This window comes from Dipodomys spectabilis, unplaced genomic scaffold, assembly GCF_019054845.1.
Source record: "Dipodomys spectabilis isolate Male_0828 unplaced genomic scaffold, ASM1905484v1 ptg000061l, whole genome shotgun sequence".
In the NCBI taxonomy this organism is placed as follows: domain Eukaryota; kingdom Metazoa; phylum Chordata; class Mammalia; order Rodentia; family Heteromyidae; genus Dipodomys; species Dipodomys spectabilis.
Window position 1 is genome coordinate 343,904 of NW_024870738.1, and position 24,022 is coordinate 367,925.

The following is a 24,022-nucleotide window of genomic DNA, read 5'->3' on the forward strand; positions in this document are numbered from 1 at the left end:
AAACAACAGCAAGAAAGAAAAAACCACTTGTGTCCCTGTCATTTTGCTTAGCATCATCTTTTTTATTTTATTGTGAGAATACCGTACAGAGGAGTTACAATTATGTGGCCAAGATAACGAGTACATTTCTTATCAAACATTGTTGCCTCCTCTTTGTTTCCCCTTCCCATCCCTTCCCATACTCTACTTGGTTTATACAGCTGTTTTTCTCATTTTTTAGTGTTTTTTTTGTTGGTCATGGAACTTAAACTTTGGGCTTGGGCGCTGTCCTCGAGCTCTTCAGCTCAAGGCTAGCATTCTACCACTTGAGCCACAGCCCCACTTCCAGTTTTCTGGTGGTTAATTGGAGATCAGAGTCTCACAGCTGGCTTTGAACCATGATCCTCAGATCTCAGCCTCCTAAGTAGCTAGCATGACAGGCGTGAGCCACCAGCACCCAGTGTAAAAGTTTTAGGCAAATCAAACTACGTATCCAGTGCTTGTGCTGGCTACTGGTTTTTATTGCTCATTTGGTTCATTTGCTACATGCTTCCCAATCCACTGATACAAGCTCTGTCTATAACCTATTAATTTCTATAACCTCTATATCCTAGCCAGCCTCAAGCTTCTCAGATTTCTCCCAGTGTATGTAGTGTATGTAGCGGCTATGTTATCCTGTACCCCTTCTGCTAAAGGGATAGGGGAAGAATGAGAACAAGTAAGCAATTGAAATTGATAGATCATTAGAAGGTATCTGGGCAGCCTAGTTGAATTGGAGGTGGACTTCCTGTTCTGATTGGGCCCTACTTTAGTTTTCTCTCACTACTCTACAGTGTCTATGGATAATTTATTACCTTGATGCTAGGTATGCTTGAACTAGATTGTAGTTTATTTCTCACTGGCAGAAACTGAAGAAAGTAACTGGAGCTCCGGAAGAGTCTAAGACTAGAGTCTAACCGGAAGCTAAACCCTATGCTCTTCTTTCTAGACCCAGCACCAGCTCCTTTGCCAGGGCTCCATCATTTTGAGCAGCTCCATCTCCCTGTTGGAAGGCAAAGGTTCTATTGCAATGTTTTCTTAAGGCTGAATAGCCTAGAAAATAGAATGTGCTGGAAACCAAGAAAACTGCCTTGCCCTTGCCCTTGCCCTTGTCAGGAAGTAAATCCATCCAGTGCAGTTGTCATTTTGTGAATGAGAAATGGCAATCTGTGTTTCTCTCAGTGGGTAGGCAGGGACATAGTAGCCACCATACGGAGAGGGTTAACTGCTCCTGCAGCCAGTGTGGAGTATGAGTTGTGCTTCTGGATGAAAGAAGGACGGTACTGTTTGTATTTGTATTTATATTTTTGCTTTCATTAGCAAGGTCCCACGCTTGAGAGCAGTGATTGTAAACTTGCCTCTTGCCAAGGGGAGGCTGCTAGTGCCTGCCAGAGCTGATGGGGACACCCGCCCTCTCTGGGGAGGTGGAGGAATGGCTGGGAAGGCTGTGGACCTGGCCTTGGTCCTGAGGGGCCCTTCCCAAGCTTGTGTCCCACCAAGAGGCTAGGCAGCCTTGCCTGGAGGAGCTGCCGAGTGAACTCTGGCTTACTCAAGCACATTGCCCTCTGTTTGAAGCTTTATTGTCACTATGTTTCCTGTGTTCTGTGATTCAACCTCAGGAAGAGGAGAAAACTTGAGCACTGAACCGATGTCATTCTTAAAATTCTTTGTAAGTTAAAAATAATCTGATAGTTTTTCTCTGAGTTTCACAGGCTATTTTTCTGGTGTCAAGGATTGGACATTTATGTTTGGATCAAGTGATGCAAATTCATATTTATTATTTATTGAGATATTTTGGAAGCATTTTAAGAATTGAAAATGTAATTACCTTATGTTAGTTATGAGTCCTGACTGCAAGTACAGAAAACATATGATCTATTGTACACAAAGGTGAAGCTTCTCTGGTTTTATTACCAACATTGATTTAAGATTTAAGGTAATGGCCCTAGATTTTCCTTTAGAAACTTTCTGCTGTTCTTGCCTCCCAGAATCTCTAGTGTATTCTTTTCCAGAGTACCTCACCAGGAGTTTGGCTGCTTATAAGCATTTTAAACTTGACTTGTTTATTTTGGTGAATTTCCTGGCTAGCAAGGAAATCCATCATTATGTTTGACTCCAAGTGGGGATAAAAGAACCTTTTGTATTTTAGAAAATATCTGTATATTTTGTTAGTATTGTGGCCAAGGAGAGAGAGAGAGAGAGAGAGAGAGAGAGAGAGAGAGAGAGAGAGAGAGAGAGAGAGAGGGAGGGAGGGAGGGAGGGAGGGAGGGAGGAAAGGGGGGATAGGGCGGGGATGTATTGAATATGTATGTGTATATACACACATCTCAATGATGGAAATTGTCAGACATAGAATAGTATAATGAAACCTTTCTGCATCCATCATCCAATTTTTGCTTACACAATAATCAGTGTTAGTTCATCTGTGGCTTTGTCTCATATACTAAGCTCTCGGTCCCTTATTGAAGCAAATCCAATAATCCCATTTGATTGATAAATAGATGTCCTAAAGCTGTGGACTGCTTTTGGAAGCATAACTTTCTTCCCAATACCCCAATTACTAGGTATTCCTTTCTAGCAAGCTTTCATGTTTCTATGGCGTGCTTAGATCCAGATTCTGATGAGGCCCATAGTGTATTTGTGTAATGTGTCTCTTTTTTTCTGGTAACTTAGTTGTTGAAGAACCTAATTTACTTCTCTTTTAAAAATTTCCCTGATAGATCTTGTTGCTTGAAGTCCCAAGGCATTGCTGAACTTGTCCTTTGTCTCTTGTTATTGGAGCGCACAGGTTAATTTGTTCAAGAGGCTGTTTCTATTTTGTGTTCCTTCTCCACTTTCTTCCTTTTTTCTTTAGTAAAGATGTTTTGTAGGTGCTGGTGTTACTTCCTTCAAGGGGTACATACTCTCTGGTTGTCTCTTTGTGCTGTGAAGATTATCAAGGGGTTCTAGCTTTCTTGGTGTGCTGAATCCAGGTATAGTATTTCCCATTAGCTTTTCACCTAGTGTTGTGTATATGGGTCTTTCAGGATGGGCTTTCTGGGTCAAAGGGTCCATGCATTTGTCATATTATTGGACATTGCCAAATTATCCTTTTTATAGTTTTACCATGTTATCTTCCTGTCACTGGTGTATGATGAGGTTTGACATGTTTGCTAGTCCTATCAGTGAAAGTTTCCTATTCATTTGCATTTCTTTTGAATCCCTCTGTAAGAAACTTGAGAAGATAGGTCCCTCACTTACAATAAATAAAGTGTTAAGAAAAGGTAAACTTAAGTGGCTCATGCCTAGCTACTCAGGAGGCTGAGATTTCTAAGGATTACGGTTCAAAGCTAGACAGAGCAAGAAAGTCTGTAAGACTCTTATCTGCAATTAGCTACCAAAGACAAACCAGAAATAGAATTGTAGCTCCAACTTATAGAATGCTAGCCTTGAGTAAAGAAGCTCAGGGACAGTGCCCAGGCCCTGTGAGTTCAAGCCCTATGACTGACAAAAAGAAAAAGTAAGTTTTACCAGCAAAATATCTACTTTACAATGTTGCCATCAAGTTTCTGAAGCTTAATTTGAAAAATTGCCTTAATATGATTCATTTCTAGTGTCTATGGGCAAATGGAAGGACACAAAGTTAGGATACTTGTAGTGTTTCCCATCAGGAGACCCACGAGAATGAACTGAGCATGCTCATTGGTGTGGGAGGATCCTCGTTTAGTTTCCTAATGGAGATCTGGAATGTGTTAGATTATTGTCCTGCAGCCAGAAATTCATTTAACATGGTTTCACCCCGAGTGTACCATGCCTACATGGCATTGAAGCCCTTTTCTGCCATGACAACTGTAATGTCCCTGGGGGGGCTGGCGCAATGGCCAAAATGCTGCCCTGACCACCTTGTTACCACATCCGTTGGTGGTGATGTGATATTTCCATACCTGGCACTCAGTCCTTCTTACAGATTCCACTGTGACCGCTTTGAGCTGAGCTACTATTATGACTCACATTCTTGTGAGGTGACCACAGGGATTCTTTTCAATGTCTCCTCTGCTTGTGACCCTCTTGCAGCCTTCTCTCTCCTGTAGAATACAAACCAGACTCTAGATGAGTGGTCTCCCTGGTCTGAGCTTTCTTTCTCACTGGCTACTTTCTTTTCCATTAGCCTCATTCTCCAAACGGAATTTTAACTCAGAGTCTCACTCTTGCTTAGCTTGCTTGCTTGGCTGGTGCTCTTCCACTTGAGCCATACCTACAGCCCAGATTTTGCTGGTTAATTTTTCATCTGGGCACTAAGTTAAATTGCTCTGACCCCAAACTTCATTATTATTTTTTGGTTGGTTGTAGGGCTTGAACTCTGGGCCTGGGCACTGTCCCTCAGCTCTTCAGCTCAAGGCTAGTGCTCTACCACTTGAGCCACAGTGCCATTTCCGGTTTTCTGACGGTTTTATTGGAGATAAGAGTCTCACGGACTTTCCTGGCTGGGCTGGCTTTGAACCGCAATCCTCAGATCTTAGCCTCCTGAGTAGCTAAAATTATAGGCGTGAGCCACTGGCGCCCTGCCCAACTTCCTTATTAAGTAAAAAGATTGTGCTTAGCTCATAAGGCTGTTGAAGTGGTTAAATGCCAGGTGTAAAGCATGCATCAGACCCTGTCATGTAACAGGTGGTTGACATATTGAACTACTTTCAGATAAAATCTCTGTAATATATCATACAATATGACCAGATAGTGTTTTGTTTTTTTTTTTTGCCAGTCCTGAGGCTTAAACTCTGGGCCTGGGTTCTGTCCTGAGCTCCTTTTGCTCACAACCAGCACTCTACCACTTGAGCCACAGTGCCACTTCTGGCTTTTTCTGTGATTAATTGGAGATATGAGTCTCACAGACTTTCCTGCTGATCCTGGCTTTGTACTACAGTCCTCAGATCTCAGCCTCCTGAGTAGTTAGGATTACAGGCATGAGCCATCTGCACCTGGCAAATAGTTTCCCCATGACAAGCACAGAGGATGTAAAATCCTATGCTTGATATACTGAGCTATTTTCATGTAACAATGTATAATAATACATAACTATTTTTTTTTCCAGTTCTAGGGCTTGAACTCAAAGCCTGGGCACTGTCCCTGAGATTTTTTGCCCAAGACTGGCGCCCTACCAGTTGACCCACAGCACCACTTCTGGCTTTTTCTGTGTATGTGGTACTGAGGAATCAAACTCAGGGCTTCCTGCATGCTAGGCAAGCACTCTACCACTAAGCCACATTCCCAGCCAACATAACTAATTTTTGGAAATAGTTGTTTAGAGAGTTCTAGCCTTGAGACCATGTTATTCACGACTGTCACATTTATTTCTTTAATGGTAAAATCTTTTCCTGCATCTGACTACTTGTATGAAACTAGAATATCTGTGACAGAGAACTGAGGAACTGCTGGGGAAGCAAGACTAGGGCTCCCAGCCCTTCCTGGGCTCACCACACTGCTATTGGGCTTGCTACTCTAGGGTTTCTTGGTACAGGGCCCAAACAGTGGTCCTGGTCCATTCTTATTCATGCTTCTCCAGGCCAGAGCTCAGATCCTTGCCCTCAGACTCGCACTTTGGTTCGGGACATGTCCTGTAATAGAAAAGCTACTGCTCTTCTCCATAATGGGATCGGAATCTGTTTTCCCTGTTGAAGTAACTATTCTCTTCTAGAATGTGGCACCTCAGGAGGCTGCTGTCTCCATTTGTGGAATTACTGATGGCCATACTTTGATGTTTTAGCTGCTGAAAGCAACAACATTCAAGTCAAAAACCGGAAGCAATAGCATTACCCTCTCAGACTGCAACCTTGACCCTTCCACCCTCTGTATGTCTATAGGTATTTGATTAGTATCCATTCCCAGGTACTTGAAAACACGCTGTAGAGAAGAGGGAAACTAGTTTGCTTCACTGCAAATTGTGTCACACGTGGCAAGGAGTTTATTAATGTTGAAAAGAAATCAGAGTTGGCCCCTTATTTACTTTTTCTTCATGAGTCAGTAGATACCACATCACCCTGGTAATAATCATCAATGCAAATATTGCAGGCCAGGCCTCCTGCAAAATGAGGTCTTCCCTTGCATTTTCTCTTTAAATCTCAAGCCCATACTATGAGAATAGTGTTTTTATTAACCTCATTTTTCAGACCCAAAGAAACTGGTGGAGAAGAGGGGAGGGGTCCCACAGGTATCGAATGGACAGGCTAATGCGCTACTCTGACTTGCAGGATACCAAGAGGTGTGGAGAGTGGAAACACGGCAGCTTGGCCTGGCAGTTAATAAGCGACATTCTCAGGGTGATGTGTGAGAAAAAGATTAGCAATATAACCTGTGTAATGTTAGGTCTGGAACCTGAAAAGCAAGCTAATTGCTTTCCAGGGAAGGACTTCATTCCATCTCTGGACAAGTTTCCCAAGCTCCTTAGCCCTGAGGGCTCCCAAAGCTTGAGATTTAGGTATGGGAGACAGGACGGAGGAAGCACTCCAGAGGCTGCCTGTTAGCTGAAGGTGAAGTGCAGTCTTGTCCTGTTCTGTGCTCTACTTCCACCATTCTTAACCTGGCCTACCATGCATAGGAGTTGGCTGGAAGGATAGATGGATGGACAGACAGAAGGAGGGAGGTAAGGGGAGAGGGAGGAAAACATGGAAGAAGGAAGTTTGGATAGATGGATGTTTGGATTGTAGGTAGGGAGGACAGAAAACTAGAATGAAATGAGAGGACACAAACCTTTCCAGCTTTTGCATAAGGCACCATTGTTGAAACTCATTACTTATTGCTACTTCCCATGTACTCTCCTTATACACAAATCTCATTTCATAAACATTTTGACTATTAATCTGGATATATGCTGGCAACAGAGAAGACTTAATCCTCCTCTCAGGGGACTTAACAATCCTTTACTAAAGCTAGTTACCTTGCTGCCTGCTCCTTAATAGAGGATATGGGTCTCTATGCTGCAGGGGATGCTTCCAGAGTGAAGGCAGCCATCTTCCAGCTAAGTCTCAGCTCTCTGTAGTTCCTACAATGAAGGAAGGTTTTGTTGAGTCTTCACCAATCTGTGTCAAAAATATTGCTTTTAGTTGTGTCCCACCTTTCTACAAAGACTTTTTTTGGGGGTTTTATTGTTGTTTAAAGGAATGTTATGGTCTTATGTGGAACAACCTTAATTTTTCTTTTTTAACTAGGATTGATCGGAAGATGTCAAGTGCTCACACTAACTACAAACTGGATGAGGCTCAGGCTATAATGAGTGAGCTTCACACCATCAAAAAAGCTATTTATACTGGCGAGAAGGAGCGGCGGGACCTCATGCAGGTAGGGCCTAAGGGTATCCCTTGCACAACCTGCCCACCTACCTATCTTTTATTTACTATGTATGTTATATACAATTTATGTGTAATATTATTTATATGTATTTTAGACACACAACTGCTCAGTATGTTTAGATTAGTATACTGATTTCTGGGCCCATTGTAGCACAAATGGCTTAAGATAACAGAAATGAACTGTTCTGATTTGGACGGCAGAAGTCCGAAGTCAAGGTATCAGCAGGGCTGTGCTCTCTCTGAAGGCTTGGGGGAATGGGAATGCGGTTCTTCTCTTCCTCTTCTTAGTTTCTGTGGCACCAGGTGTTCCTGGTCTTTCTTGGCTTAAAACTGTATCATTCCAGTCTCTGGTTTCATTGTCACACAATCTTCTTCTATGTCTCTGTGTCCAGATTTCCTCTATCAGGATATCTGGCATTCTATTAGTGACCACCTACTCAGGATGGCCTCATCTGACATAGATCACATCTGTGAAGACATGATTTTCAAATAAGGTCATATTTATAGGTTCTGTGGATCAGTATCTGAATATATCTTTTGAGGCGATGTATAATATAGCTCCACCTACAGCAATGGGCGATAAAATGATGTTGTTAATAATCAAAATAACACAAAACATCTATGATAAGTCTTGTTATTCCTTCATCCCCCCCATTTCTCATAACTACTTGTATTCTCTTCTTATATAAGCTTTTAGCATTCATGCAAATAAAAAACAAATTGGAATACATGTGCAAAGCTTCTTATACAAAGCTAGGATGGTGCTGCTATTCTTCTGTAGCTTCCTCATGTGATGATAATATCCTGTATTTATTCCCTTATCAGTTCCCAAAGAACTTCTTTATTCCTTGATCTGTTTGCATAGTATTTGAATTATGTAGTAGGGGCCATTGTAGCTTTGTATTACTTAATGATTTTACCCCTTGAACTTCTGTGGTTTTTATTTGTTTTTTTTTTTTTTTTTGTCAGTTTTATAAATGCCCTCCTGTTTGTTTAGTGATAGAACACATTCATTGCTGCTTATTATAGCTTTTATTTTTCACTTGACACTTAAAGTAGCACCTAGTGCCTGAGAGGCATTTGTCTAGATTCTGTAGAATATAAATTCAGAGAACATAGAATGCAAGGCTCAGATTTATAAGCAAATACGCGACCGATGCACAAATGAAGGTCTTATTTGGTAGTGCTTCCCAAGGTCAAGGCTGTGAGGACTTAATAGAAAGTTCTCATCATGCTCTCCAAAATGTCTGTTATTCATATAATCCTGGCCAACACTCAGGGTGGACCAAGTGGCACTTCATGGCAGAGACACAGTGAGTCCCACACAAGTGGGACTCCCTGTCTGTAGTCTCTGAAACCATGGTGGGCTACACTGGGAAAAGCTGCCCAGTTACTTTGCTTAGATTTTCCATCATGGAGGCAGGAGATACAATTTCTACAGAAGCCTCATGCCCCACTATCTTCTTTGAGGTCTCCACGGCTTCTTCAACTCTGAGAAGCCCTAGGGAGATGCTTGAGCCAAAGTTCTCTTCCATTAAAATCATTAGATTGAGGTTTTTTGGTTATTATATGAACTTAATATGACTAGCTCCTACCAAGGGACCTTTGTCACGATTTTGACCCAATTATGTGCGTTCTATTGCATTTACGCATTCTGGTTCTAGTATCTGTAGGGATAACTGAAGGTGACTAGGTTTAAAAGTCTAAAAGAAATGGTAAAAAAAATCAGATTTGTCTTAAACTTCCCTACAAAGGGTTCCTTGTGCCCAAATGCATACTTTATTATAATTTTTTGGCAAACTAACATTGATATGAGATTACTTTTGACAATACATAATTATGACTGAAAAAAATCAGGTTATAAAACTGCATGAGCATTGTCTGGAGCTGTTTTCATCTTCTGTGGTATATCTGTAATAATATTGAGAAGGCCTGCATCTTGCAAGAGTCACTTACTCATTGAACTTCTTGAATAGGAATGAGCATTTTTTCTTTAGGAAATACAAATATTTAAAATCCAGTAAAAGTGGCCTTATAACAGTTTTCTTTTATTCATGTGCTGCCAGGAGGACTGAATCACTTTCTTATTTCAATGACTGAGAATTTTATTAAAAGTGCATGCAGTGAAAAACATGTAGTTTAAAATCTAGTGAGAAAGGGGGCTGAGGAAGGGTAATTCTCCAGTCATAAGGCTGCAGACCTAGAACAGAAAAGAAATGATTGCTTCCACAGCAAAGGGAAACCTTGCCTTCTCTACTTCAGAGAGCTTGTCTTATTCTCTTCCAGAGCCTGGCCAAGCTTACTGACAGCTTCAAGAATAGCTGCTCCATCACTGACTCTCTGCAAGATTTCCCTCACAGTGCAGGCACGCATGGCAACTCCAGCACCGCTCAGCAGTTCTGTGATACCGGCTCTCAGACCGATGCCATGGGGGAGGTATGTCTGACCTAGAGCAGAGAAACGCATGAGCCCAGAGAAGAGTTGTTGGATTGCATTGCTGTCACTCATTTGACTTAATTTTACATTTTCATTTCAGAAGTATTTTGGGCTTTGTGTCATTATGTTTGAAAAAGTATCCAGCTGTGATGCTTCAGTGACATAAGATACACCACGTGATTCTTAGCACGGGTCAGCAAGCATTTTCTGTGGAAGGATCAGTTAGCAAATATTTAGCCTTCACAGGCAGACCCTCTCTACCTTGACTGTTCATCTCTGTCATTGTATTGCAAAAGCAGTACCAGATGATAAGTGGGAGAATGGGTTGTCTGTGTGCCCTACAACTTTATTTACACAGTGGGCAGTGTGCTGGATTTGATCTCTGGTTTAGACCACCTGGGTTATACTTGGTTGCCATTTCTTGCTCTTCAAAAGTGAATGTTACTAAAGGAATGTCACTGGGAGAACTAAAAGAAAATTTGAGAACTGGAATAATTGTATCACCTCCCCCCACTTTGATGGTACTAGGGTTTAAAGGGTTCTACACTTGCTAGGTAGGTACTCTTACACTCGAACCATATCCCCCCAGCCCTGTGTTTTAGTTATTGTTCACCTAGAATCTCAAAGCTGTTTGCCTGGGGTTGCTGCAGGCAGAGACCCTCCTGTTTATACTTCCTGTAGAGCTGAGATTACAGCATGAGCCATCACACCTGTCCCTGTGCCTGTTAGTAATTAATGAAGCGTTTAGTTAACTACAGGAATGGTTGGGAGAATTATCAGCTGAAATTGTGTAGTGAATAATCAAAAATATGCTTGTGTAATGTCACTGAGTTTGAAACTGATTTGCCAGTAAATCTATTTGGAAAGCAATTTGGAGGGCTAAGATAAAACACCAGTGGAATCTCTCTTCCTCCCTACCTCATTAAATAAAAAGAAACCAGAAAAGGGAGAAGAAGTTATTTGATGGAAAGCTATGGATTTAAAATAATGAGCTGGTATTTTGAAATTTTGGGATAGAACCTTTCTAGGGAGAGGATGATATAAATTATGACTCATGATTTATGTCTTGATGTCCTGGAAATATCCTATTTTCAGGTTTACCTTTGTCATGGTCAAAAGCAGATTTGGGCATTTTTGAGCAGACACCTTCTTCAGTTTAAAGAATATGGTCATCATCTGTAACATAAAAGCACCTGAGTCAAAAATGTTTGGCATTTTTGCCTAAAGATTTTGAAGGAAGGAAACAAGTAGAAAACTAATTGAATTCTGGAAGTGACTCCCTGCTGCTTATCATAAGATTAGATTTAGAATTTACAGCTCTTAATTGGTTTGAGAGAAACAGATAAGATCAAAGGCTCTCTAATGAATTTGGTAAGCCATTCTAAAAATGTTAGGTCAAGAGTGGTGGCTGGTTCTGCTACTCTAGCTGTAAATTGTCATGGTTTATGAGCTCCTGCAGTTTACTGGGGCTTGTCTTGGCTTGGCAGCTTTACAGCTGTTTTCTTGGTTTAACTAGTTTGTTTCTCTGTGTGTGTGTGTGTGTGTGTGTGTGTGTGTGTAGGATTTTGTTCTTTTCAGTATACTTGGTATGAAAATATTTAATATTTAATAAAATATTTAATACGATATAAATCATGTATAAAAATAGTGTATACATTTAATATTTAATAAAATACTTAATATTTAATCACAGCTACTGATCATATTTTGAGCATTTAAAGTGTAATTCTAAAATGATCATCCCTTCACTTTCCTTCCTTTTATGGTTTGTTTTTGTGACTATGACTTTGGAAATCATCCTCTACTTCCTACATACTAGTCTTGCTTCAGAATTTGAGACTTCTTAGCAGATCACTACCGTTGTCCTTCAGCATCCACAGCCAGAGCCTTCCTCAGATATCAGAATCCACACATGATTGAGTTCGTTATGTAAAATGGAATGGTGTGTGCAACATTACCTACACACTTCCTCCCATATACTTAAAATCTTCTCCAGATTACTTATAATATCTAATGCAGTGTAAATGTTACACAAATAGCTGTTATATTCTATTGTTGGGAAATAGTAATAGGGAAAAAGTTTGACCATTCCTAACTACAGCTTTTTTGAATAATTTTTATTATCTTTAAGTAGTTGTACAAAGGAGTTTCAATTTAACATGTCACTCTTTCCTTAGCTACAATTTTGATCTTCAGGTGGTTGAATCTATGGATATAACTCACAAATATGGAGGGACAAGTGTATTTAGTGTTTATTGAGGAATCGGAGAGTCTGCAGTACAAAGTTGGACACATTTTTTTGCCTTTGTATCAACTTATACTAAGTAATTTCTTGTTTTATTTTAAAGCTAATTTGTTGTTATTTGGGATTATATGGTGGATGAGTATACTTGCCTTGTTTATAAAACAAAAACAATACCAGTTTTAGGGAAGCAAAGGTCTTCTCAGCTTGACTCCCAGCCCTCACCCGTCAAAGGTAGCAGCAGAGTATGATTTGAAGTATTCTCTTCTAGGGCTTTGAAAAATTGAAGTTGGAAGACAAATTAAAAGAATAGTCTGTATTGTTTCTGAAAGTTTAAATGAATTCTTGATGTTTTGAAAATACGTTTTTAATGTCGTTTCCCTCTCCCCCCCCCCCCCCCTTTTCTTTGGTTCTTTCTTCTGGGAAGTTTGTCTTTGATGATAAAACAAGACTGGTAGACCGAGTCAGACTTAACTGGCAATATGAGGAAGCCCGAAAGAGGTAAGAAGCACATTATTACAATCTTGCCTTCTGCTTACTTCTTTCTTTCATGGAAAAAAGCTCAGTGTACTTTCAGCATAAATCAGTGTCTGCAGGAATACAAACCAAAGTATCTTCATTTATATGTACCTTCTTAATCGACATGGCAAACTCTGGACTGTGCTTAAATGGAATCTTGGTATTGCAGATTTGTGAAGAGTTGAGTCTATAAGAATAGAGACTTTTGCAACTTTCTTCGTCATACCAGCTATTTCTGAACTCCCTTCCTTCCCTCCCACAGGAAGTATCTGTCCCTCAGACTAGTGTGATAAAACTGTCCTGTCATCTATGTGGCTCCTAATGTCATAGGTCAGTGCAGAAAAGCACACACACACACACACACACACACACACACACACACACACAGCTTAGTGTACAAGCTGTTTTACTAAGTATTAGGTCAGCAAGTGACAGAAGCACCTACTCAATTTCATTTTATTGGAGAGAAGTGACATCACCTATGTTGACCTGCATTGTGACTCTCTTGCCTTCCGCAAACTGAGATTTAGCTGGGTGTGTGGATTGAGTTTCTCTTTCTTCACCAACAATGCTATCCCTCAGCCTTCACCATAGAACACGGGCCAACCTGAGAATTCTCCCCAGTCCTCTCACAGCAGAATTTTTCCAGTGTGGTATTTTTAGTGTGCCACATTTCTCTTCAGGGGTTTAGGGCCCCATTTTCAGTATTCTGACCCTTTCCTGGATCACATGTCCTCTTTTTAGACACTTTATCTCTTATGCCTTCTGGAAAGAGTCTGAAAATCAGATCCATTCAAAATATATGCTTTAGAAAAGTATGAATTATAACTTCTTAAAACGTTTCCTTAGTCATAAATGAAATGCTGTCTTATTATCTTAGGAAAAAGGAGCAGAAATCAGGCGAGATGAGGGTCTCCTTTCTGGAAGCTCAGCACTTGGGCCTGTTCAGTATACTTTAGACCTCATAGAGTCTGGAAATCGACTTTGTTGGCTTTGTAGAAACTGTAAAAATAGCAGCAAAAGCAGACCATCTGACTCCTGCTACAGGGCCAACTTAAACTGACATGGCCTTATATTTGCTAAGAGGTGATACACCGATTCTTCCTGGCTCTTTAGGGTATACTCGTGGTGGGCTTTAAGTTTCCCTACAGAATGTTGCCAAGTTCATTGACCAGAGCTGGTTCCCCTCGTGGTCACATTCTTCATTTTGCATGCATTCCTTCTCTTGCTTGTGAGGGTTGATTGTTTCTTCTGACTCGTCTTCTGCCTGTTTGTGCCTGTTTCGAAGTGGAACTTCGAAGTGTGGGTGCTACTGGAATTTGCTGTGCTGCATCAAACACAGAAAAGAGATCATTGCTACACTTAGGACCATAATTGTTGTGTGTTGCTGTGACATTTACCAAACATAGCAAGTGGCCTCTTTGTTTTCTAGAAATGATGTCGGTATATAGTAAGTCACCTTTTAAATGTCAAACAATATCTTTGGGGAAAATTGAGTATTTAAGAAAATTACTCAGGGAACATGCATTGCACTTCCTGATTACTTTTGAATGAAAGTATTATTTCAAGATTGCCAGAACACTGAGCATCTTACTGCAGCTATAGAGAAGGGTTTCAGCTGAGTTTCCAGCTTAGTGTCACAGTAGAGGCTTTTCAGGAATGCCTTTCTGGGCTATCTGGAATTGCTAAAAATCCAATATGCAGGGTAGGTTGACCTGGTTGGCTGCACAGGCACACATAGCCTGCCCGGTGAGTGCAGTGCTTCTGAGCATGGGGAGTGGAACTGTAGCTCATGGTCATTGCCACAGTTGGGCAGCAGGTGCTCAGAATTCTCCAGTGCAGAGGCTGACCCTCACAGCACGGTCTTGGCTGGCCTATGCTGTTGGTAGTATTGAGGCTAAGAAAACTTACTCTTGAGAGCCCGGTGCCAGTGGCTCCCGCCTGTCATCCTAGCTACTCAGGAGGCTGAGAGCTGAAGATGGTGGTCCAAAGCCAGCCTGGGCAGGAAAGGCCGTGAGACTCTTTGTCTCCAATGAACTGCCAGAAAACTGGAATTGGTGCTATGGCTAAAGTGGTAGAGCGCTCACCTTGAGCACCGAGAGGCTTGGGGACATCGCCCAGGCCCTTGAGTTCAAGCCTTAAAACTGACATAAAACAAAAACCCAAAAAGAAAACTTAGTCTTGGGATTCTACCTGTCTTGTTCCTGAATCTTCACTTTGCATGGGCAGTAGGAGCCCAAGTGAGCCTTTGCTAACTCACAGGCACCAGCCCACTTTCCTAGGTCCCCACCTGCCCTGTGCCAGTCACATTGGCCCCCTTGGCGTTCCTTAGTCATGCTTCTACTGCTGTCGACTCACCCCATTAGTATCCTGGCAGGCCTCAAACCCACCAGGCAAATTTCTGACTGGATGCCTAGAGTCAGCATATTGGGGAGCTTGTGAGCATGTTACTCACCTTCCATAACAAATAAGGCTTTGTGCATGTGATGAAGTTAAGGACCTGGAGGTGGAGAAATCACCCTAATTGATTCAGGGAAGCCTAGTGTCATCCAGGGTCCTTACAGGAGAGAAGGAAGCAGGAGAAAATGAGGGAGGGGTAACACTGTTCTAAAAGACAGGTACTCATTACCTGACTTATATAACTGTAACCCCTCAGCATATCACCTTGACAATAAAAGAGAGAGAGGAGAGAGAAGGAAGCAGGAGGGCGAGCATGAAAGAAGAGCAGAATGATGGAAGAGAGGCCAGAATGATACAGGGCCATGAGCCAAGGAATGGAGGAAGCCCCGAGAAACTAGAAGAGGCAAACAGATGGAATCTGTCCTAAAACCTCCAGAAAGAGGGTTCGTGCTGATTCATAGAGCTGCAGCTGAATAATGGTATTGCTTTAACCCACCATGTTGGTGGCCAGTTCTTTGAACAGCAGCAAAAGAAAACTCATACGGTGTCCCTGGCTCTGGCTACTTCCTCAGCTTGGGATAGAGTACTTCCCGCGCCCCCCCCCCCCCCGAATTGTCATAGGAGCCTCTATTATGGCTTGGATCTGAAATGTCCCCTGAATGCCACGTGTTAGAGGCTTGGCTGCCAGCTGATGAACGTTTCAGAGGTGGAGTCTACTTGAAGGAAGTGAGTTACTTGGAGCATGCCAAGGATCTTCGATTTCTTAAATTTTCCTGGACGTGTGGCAGGGATGGCACGCTCCCTGGAACTAAGGAGAGAGTTTCCAGAGGCTGGTATTATGTGGGAGGATCATTTAGATGGTAGATCTTGGTTTTTGGTTTTCGACAGTGAATGTGATGCTTTTAATGGCGTTAATCCATCCTTGAAACATTCCCGTCAGTGGAGGCCTCAGCAAATGGATCCCCGTTGCTCACTGGTTGCAACCCTTCCTGGTTCTGATCCCCTGATATGGTGGCAGCAATGCACCTCTCCTGTCCCATTGGAGTCATTATATACTGCCTCCAGTCATTCCAAGTTGCTTCTGGTAGTTACGGCTTGACTGGTAATTGTTCCATGCCTGAGTTGTAAGCTGCCAATCTTGTAATCCAGCTGTGGCACTGACAAGTTGCTGGACTCCATACCATTTTCAAGACAGCCTTAATTCTCCTCTGCTTGAGTACATACAGTGAAAGTTAAGACCAGTGAACGTCATGGTTTCATCCTCCCCCAGATGAGGGATTTTACTACCATCGCTTTCTCTGAACCTTTTGTGAGGGATTGCCTCTAGTGAGGCATCTGATTAGAACAACATAGACTTGGGAAGAGAGTGGTGGCAAGCAGTTTTCTAGCAAGAATTAAAGCTTCAGTGGATATCAACATTCCGGGATCCAGGTGGTAAGGCCTTATGGCTTTGAGGGGCTGTCTCTGACTTGATTGGATTCTGACACGTCCCTGCTGTGAGCATCACCAGTGAAGGGGTGTCTGTGTACAGGAAAGCATCATCCTTAGCCACCAAAGCATTTTAGTGGTGGTATTAGCAAAGAATCATGTGTCCTTCCCTCATTATTTACACTCAACTAGAGAACATCATGTGGTCTCTTCTCTTGCCCCAGTAGACTTCATCATTTTAGTCACAGGACCCAGCATTTGGTCTTTCCCTGCTGCCACTTCTTCCTTGGGACATCAGTCTTTCAGCTCCTGTTTCTAACATCATCACACCCTGCAAAGCTCAGCTTATCTACTATATTAGTCAGGGTTCTCCAGAAAAATGGGATCAATAGGTGGTATGGGGGGGTGGTCATTATAGGAATTGGCTTACATGATTTACAGGCTGAGAGATCCTACTGTTATTTGCACACTGAAGAACCAGAAAAGCTAGTAGTGTAATTAAGTTGAATCTGATCACCAACCATCAGTGTTTGGTGGGGATGCTAGTCTAAGTGTCAGAGTCCAAAGACCTAAGGACAAGGAACTTCTGTGTCTGAAAACAGGAGATCATCCCAACTTAAGAAGAGCGGGCATCAGTGGACTGGATGATACCCACTCACATTGATGAGAGCAGGCCTTCTTTACTCCATCTACTGATTCAAATACTAATCTACACCGAAACATTCTCATAGACATACACACAAATGTTTTACCAGCTACCGGAGCATCCCTTAACTCAGTCGGGTTGACACATACTTACCATAATCCACCCTCTACAGAACCACTTGTGTTTTGCCGGTTCCAACAGGTAGAGAACGTCATATCAAAATATATTTTGAAGAAATCATCCTTAGTTATCTCGATTTGAGATTGTTTCTGAGAAGTACAAAATTAACAAAATGCAGAATTCATGACAGAAGGGCTTTTGATATGTTTAAGTTTAAAGGAAGCTGATAGAGAGAATTCTGTGACCAAACTACCAGTAATCGTAGTGACCAGTTTTGTGTTGCAGCTGTGTATCCTCTGAAATGGACCAAGATGACAGCTTCTGCCATTCTCTTTAGGGATGTGTCTTGGAATTCACAAGGCAGACATGATAGGATTATTTTTACATTACTGGTTAAACAAATTTAGAAGTAAAGTTACAAGAGCAAGTCTTCTTGAAGCAATCCTGATGACACACATAGTTCCTTATTTTTAACCTAGGAGCACTTATTCTAGAACTGTGCACAAATCATAGCTATTACCATAGAAACACTCCACCCAGAGAGGAGCATAGCTGATGATACATCCAGTTTCTCTGTCTTCATTGCCAGGATCAGTCCTGCTGCTCATCATATTGTCGAGAGTCAGCACTTGTATGATTCCAGTTGACTTTGATAAGTCACCTGAGTTTTCCCTTCACTTTTTAGTGACTTTGTATTTTGCTTTGGGGGAGTAGACTACAGCCGTGAGAAAGAAAGAAAAGCATCTTTGCTATTAAAGCTTTATCCTCCCCATTTGAGTCAGGATAAAGTAGCTGGAAGACTTGGTGGTTTTTTATATGAGGATGTTGTGCTCTGAAGATGTATATTTTTCAGGGTAGAAGTTATTAGGGAGGGAAACTGAGGATTAGATAAGACATTGATTATTTATTAGCAGACCATTCTTGGCACTGTATTTTCTAAATTCAGATTTCTTGAATTACCTATGTAAAGATCGGCAGAATGCACACTGGTTTACCAATATTTAGTTCAGCAAGGTGAGGTGATTTCATTGTCTGTTTAGATCTTAGATGACATTTTTCTTTAGTCTCCACTTTCATTTAAATAGATGAAAAAGTAAAATTGAGAAAAAATGTAAGAAATATCAAGTCTGTGACCATAATAGAAATCTGAAGGCACAGATCTCAAAGTTGTCTTGACGTCTTGGAAAGTGGCATTAGGATCCATCATGGCTCATCGTCATCAAACAGGGTGATGGGTGGCATAGACTTCTGTTTGCTCTTCCAGAAAGCAGCAGAAGTTTAGGAACTTGCTATATTTCAGAATTCAGAGTTTAGGTATTGATTCAAATAATTGGAGATTGCTTTTGATGCGCCTCAAAAGTTTTAAATATCAGAAGTGCGCTTTTCTAGGAAAGATGCAAGTCATTTAAGATGTCCATATGCATTGTGAGAATCTAAACCGTTTCTGCAGCATAAATTCAGGTTTTCATTCATGGTTTAATGTACTTGGATTTAAACAGAGAAGTTGTTTGGGTAGAATTCATAAGGGAAAGATGACTCCTGGTTTACATTAGACTCGACCAAGGAATAGAATTTGAAAGCCCATAATAAATATGAAACCTGAATGCTTAATTCAAGATTTACTTTTCATTTCTTCACTATCAGGGCATGAGAACATATGTTTTTAAGCTTTTTGAGGGCATTTGTGAAAGATTACAAACTATAAAAAGTATAATCTATCAAAAATAAGAACCAATAAAACAGATAGTTGACTTGTACAAAAAAGAAAAAGGAAAAAAACTATTACCAATTTCAAGTGGCTTTCAGTTTTCTTTAAAAATGCACTTGGACAAGTTTTTTTTTCTGCAAACTTTAATTGCGATCTTGCTTTGTTTCTGTGTATTTAATGTCACTGAAATGATATTTCAAAGAAAATCCTTTCTAGAAACTGCTTTTCCTTTAATGCCCAGAACTGGAATGATGGCCCTCACAGGAATGGGGCTGTAAGTAGAGGCTCAGCTGTTTGGCATGGATATAGAAGAAGGTGCATTGAACCTCTCAGCACATCTGTGTTTAGCTTTAGGCAAGAAGTCTGTTTCCTCATGTAAACCTCCCATATTGAAGATACTCCCTGCAGATGGCTCTTTTCCACAGCACAGCAGACAAGCATATTGTATGAAAGGCAAGGGGAATGTATGAGCAATCCATTGTTGAAGAAATCCTAGTGCTTTTGGCTTCCAGAATAGACAAAGAATGATGTGCCTCTCTTGACCTGGCTGAAAGGGGCCCCAAATTTCTACACCTAGGGAATGAGTATAAGGAAGGATATACTTTCTACTATAGGCCACTTCCTCTTCATAGATAGCTTAAAATTGAACTTGGAATCATTTGTATTGCTGTGAAATTTTACTTTAAAGGGCACTAGGCTTAAGCATAGAAATGCTTGTACGGGTTCAGCACAGCCGAAACAACTTTTCCAGATGAGTTGCAAGAAATCAGCCTTATCCGGATCTTGTTTCTGTTGGAGAGGTCGCCCCTCCTCATAGATCCTTGCATATTTTTCCTGCAAGCTCTGAAAAGTTGACTGCATGCTTTAATTTTGGCTGTAGTACTGTTTCTTTATGTCTGAGGCAGGCAGACCTTCTGAAAGTTGCTCTAAGGCCTCTCTTCTCTCTTATCCTCATTCTTTTTTTCTTTTCTTTCTTTCTTTCTTTTTTTTTTTGGGGGGGGGGGTCCGGTCGTTGGGCCTGAACTCGGGGCCTGGGCGCTGTCCCTCAGCTCTTCAGCTCAAGGCTAGCGCTCTACCACTTGAGCCACAGTGCCACTTCCGGCTTTTTTCTTTTCACTTATGTGGTGCTGAGGAATCGAACCCAGGGCCTCAAGCATGCAAGGCAAGCGCTCTACCACTGAGCCACCTTCCCAGCCCCTCTTTTTTTCTTGATAGTGCACATTACTTGAGATTTTCCTGGGAAAGGTATAATTATCTGGAACTGGCATCCTCGTCCATACCAGTTATCTCAGAGCTGGCAGGTTCAAATGAAATTGTGATCACTTCACCATTAAAACCTCCAGAGACTGGGGTTGTTGCTCTGTGGTAGAGTTGTTGCCTGGCATGCATAAGGCCCTGCCTGGGTTCCATGTCCAGAAGTATAAAAAAAAACTAAAACCAAAAGAAACCTCAAAAAACCTAAAAGGAATGCTTTTAAGAATGCATGTAGCCAGGCGCTGGTGGCTCATGTCTGTAATCCTAATTACTCAGGAGGCTGAGATCTGAGGATTGAGGTTCCAAGCCAGCCTGGTCAGGAAACTCTGTGAGACTATTATCTCCAATAAGCTACTTAAAAAACCAGAAGCCAGAAGTGGCACTGTGGCTCAAGTGGTAGAGTGCTTGCCTTGAACAAAAAGCTCAGGGACAGAGCGCAGGTCCAGAGTTCAAGCCCCAGGACTTGCAAAAGAAGAAGGAGGAGGAGGATAAGGAGAAGGAGAAAAAATAATGCATATATGTATATTGACAACAAGAGAAGAAGAAGAAGAAGAAGAAGAAGAAGAAGAAGAAGAAGAAGAAGAAGAAGAAGAAGAAAATGCATATATGTATATTGACAGCAAGATCTGGCTAGATTTAGATGAACTCCCATAGGCTTTCCGATGGATCCAATAAATTGAAATTTAAAAAGTATGAGGACAGTAGGTTTTCTCCTTGTTCTTCAAGTCTTTTGTTTTTAATTTTTACCTTTGACTTGACTTGGTTTGCAGTAAAATTCTGCAGACACTTCATTGGGTATAGTGTCTTACTTGGCACCTAGTTATTTATGGATCTGCTTGGAACGTATTTTCCTTGGGCTTCAGTTATATGACTGCCATAAATTTTAATTACACTAATTTGGTATAGGTGGACGCTTAAGCCTAGTTGGATTCCTGACCCTGTTCAGCTGGCTCTGTCATTAGTTTTTCAGTGACATGATTTGGCATCATTTCCCAACACATATTCAGGAAATTGCTTCGAGTTCGAAAAGAACTTGTCGATAAAAGCTACTGGCATGCAACTAGTTTCTTTACATTCTTGGAGAAGTGAGCTTGGGTGAAATGTGTACATTTAAGCTCGAGTTTGTATACACTTTCTTTCTCATGACTGTGGATTTCCTTGTGTCCCCTCCTCTGACCAGATTAATAAGTCCTTTTGCTTGTGTGTGGATCAGGCAGAGCCTGACACGGCACTGTGCGAGACACCATGTTTAATAGATTGGCCTACTTCAGTCAATTCCGGAGCATGTGTGGGACGCAGTGTTTAGATGGAGTCTGAGGGCTGGATCCAGCATGCAGGAAATGAGGCCTGGTTAGTGTCAGTGTGTAATCTCAGGAATTCTCCTGCCATGCACCTGCCATTTCTGTTTTAGTGAGGATGTTGATCCTCACTAAAATGAGCCCAATGCAAACTCCTCAAACCTCTGAGGCCAGTTAGCATCCTTTAGACCAGGCAGGGCTGCAGAGAAGGCAGCTCTATCTGAGAGCAGTATGTGTCCAGCTTGAGTGAGCATCAGAAGCACCAGAAGGTTTGTCAAGTGCTGGACTGCCAGAGCCTAACCTATACTGTTAGATTCAGCATATGTAAGTGACCCGAGAGTGACCTTTATAACAGCTCCCAGGTGATGCTGAGGTTGCTGGTCCCAAGGACCCCACTTTGTTGCCTTAGAACAATGTTCCTGCACCTTACGTGTTCTCATAGCTCTCTATGAACTCAGAAGTCTTTGGGTTGTGTACTTAGGCATCTCTGCCAGATTTCATCCCCACAGCATTGGGGTCAAGCTGAGTCTGGAATTGCTTGCTTCTCTGCCTAGTTTCTACCTGGAATGAGCCCTTCGTCATTATGAGGGCCTTACTTAAGAAGCTTGAAACATACTACTTCCACTTTAAAGGAGGCTTTCAAAACATAAGCCCTGCCTGTTTCACTTAATCTACACTCGACACCACTTTATGATACAACAACAACAAAAAATGGTGCAGTCTGTTTGCCAAGGAAGCACTTGGAAATTCAGGGGCCTGGGAAGTGACAAGAGACTTTTACACCCAGATGAGGATTGTGTTGATGCCTTTGGTGAGGTTGATTGGGTTGCATCTGGCCAGAGGGTCTTCTGCCAACACCCACACTCTCTGCTAGATTTGTTTATGCATCTGCCCACTGTTTGATGCACTTGGCTAGTGTTGAGTATCGTGCAAGGTGATTGCATTCACATCTGACCAGGGTCTCTGAGGCAGGAGGAACACACAGAACCAGAAGATGTAGAGCACCCATTTTACAACTGTTCTTTTCAGAATCCCCATTGGTGGGTGTGTCTCTCTTCTGTTATTTTTCCAAGGTGCTTCGGCATGGCTGAGGGGGCAGAAAGCCTAAAGTATCTGTTAGATGTCTGGTGTCCGTGTTTCGCTATGGGTGACTGTGGGACATGGAGAAATGAATAGCTTCTTTCCACTCTGCTCTGGCATTATGTAAAAAACTACGAATCTGAAACGACAAAGAGTGTGGGTGTGTTGAGGACTGCTAGCCTTTTTGTCCATTTTTTTTAAACACAAGGTAATTATTGTTGCCTCCAGTCTTAGACTAGGAGAGGTTATATAAAGCACTTTTGCACTGTTTTCATGACCCATCATTTCCAAATTCTGTTAAGGTTAGTGTAATTACTTCATTATTTATTTAACAAAGTGAGTTTATAGAAACTGTGATGGTACAGAGCACGTGTGAGAACTAATTTTTTTTTTTCAGTTTGGTGGTAGCTTCCTTACCCTTCTCTCTCTCTCACATACACAGAGTCTCCAGTATTCAGCAGCAGCTGGCTCAGCTTGCTAATGAGTCATGGCCAGGCATGGCAGAGGCTGACAGAGACCGGCTGCAGCTCATCAAAGAGAAGGAGGCTCTGCTTCAAGAGCTGCAGCTTATCATTCAGCAGCGAAGGTCGACAGAAGACATGGCCCGATTGGAGGAGGAGAGGAGGCGCCTGGAGGAGGAGATTCAGCGTGCACGAGCCACATCTGCACAGGGTGCCACGGAAAGGTGGGCTGCTCTCCAGAGGTTCAAGGGCAAGTGGGACGTTGGCTTCCAGTGAAGAGCCAACTGGAAAACCTAACTAGATGCTATGTATATGGCTTGAGGATGCCCATGATTACTGAAGATTGATCAGTATTCCTTATCTGAAAGGCATGAGCCCAAAAGTGTTTTCAGTTTGGAATTTTCTTTTAGATTTTAAAAAATTTACATGGACCATATCAGTTGAACATTCCTCATCTGAAATTTTAAACTCTGAAATGCTCCAAAGTCCAGAGCCTTTTTTTGTATACTTGAGAGTGATTGTTTTCTAGAAGGCAGGTGCTCTACCACTTGAGCCATGCCTCTACCTCTTTTTCAACTAGTTATTTTTTATGCCCAGGCCAGCATGGGCTTCTCTTCTCCTACTTGTGCTTCCTCGTGTTGCTGGGGATGACAGGCACATGCCTCTTTACCCAGCCATTGGGTAGCTGGAATACCAGGTGAGTACCACCATGACCACACATTGGGTAATCTCACGAGCTTCTTTTTGCCTGGGCTGGCCTTGAACTTTGATCCCCTGACCTCTGCCTCCTGAGTAGTTAGGATTACAAGCCTTAGCCACTGCATTTGGCCCAGATTCAAAACTTCTAAGTGCCATGCGAGTGATCAGAAATGTTGGGATTCACCAGGATTTTGGATTTTAAAATTTGAGCTTAAGGTGCTTCACTTTTCCTGAGAGCAGCTACTTCCTGGCACATCTCCTTGGCAAGTAGAAGGGAAATAGGAGCACATGCCTTCTGCGCCATGTGAGGTGGTAGCTGCTCCCCAAGGTTCTGAGGCTCTTGGTGCCTGGTCAGAAGTAAAAGATGATGGAGAAGAGAGAGAGAGGAGAG

The 24,022-nt window shown here is 41.9% G+C and overlaps 1 protein-coding gene across 2 annotated transcripts in view; it reads left to right on the plus strand.

The window, feature by feature from the left end:
* The window catches only part of Wwc3 (WWC family member 3), a 112,678-nt gene that overhangs the window by 61,088 nt on the left and 27,568 nt on the right, over positions 1–24,022 (plus strand). For both annotated transcript variants that reach the window (XM_042680517.1, XM_042680518.1), the window contains 4 exons: positions 7,200–7,329; positions 9,627–9,776; positions 12,446–12,519; positions 22,914–23,156. In XM_042680517.1, coding sequence (XP_042536451.1) covers positions 7,200–7,329; positions 9,627–9,776; positions 12,446–12,519; positions 22,914–23,156 — 597 coding nt within the window. The remainder of the gene's footprint in view (positions 1–7,199; positions 7,330–9,626; positions 9,777–12,445; positions 12,520–22,913; positions 23,157–24,022) is intronic.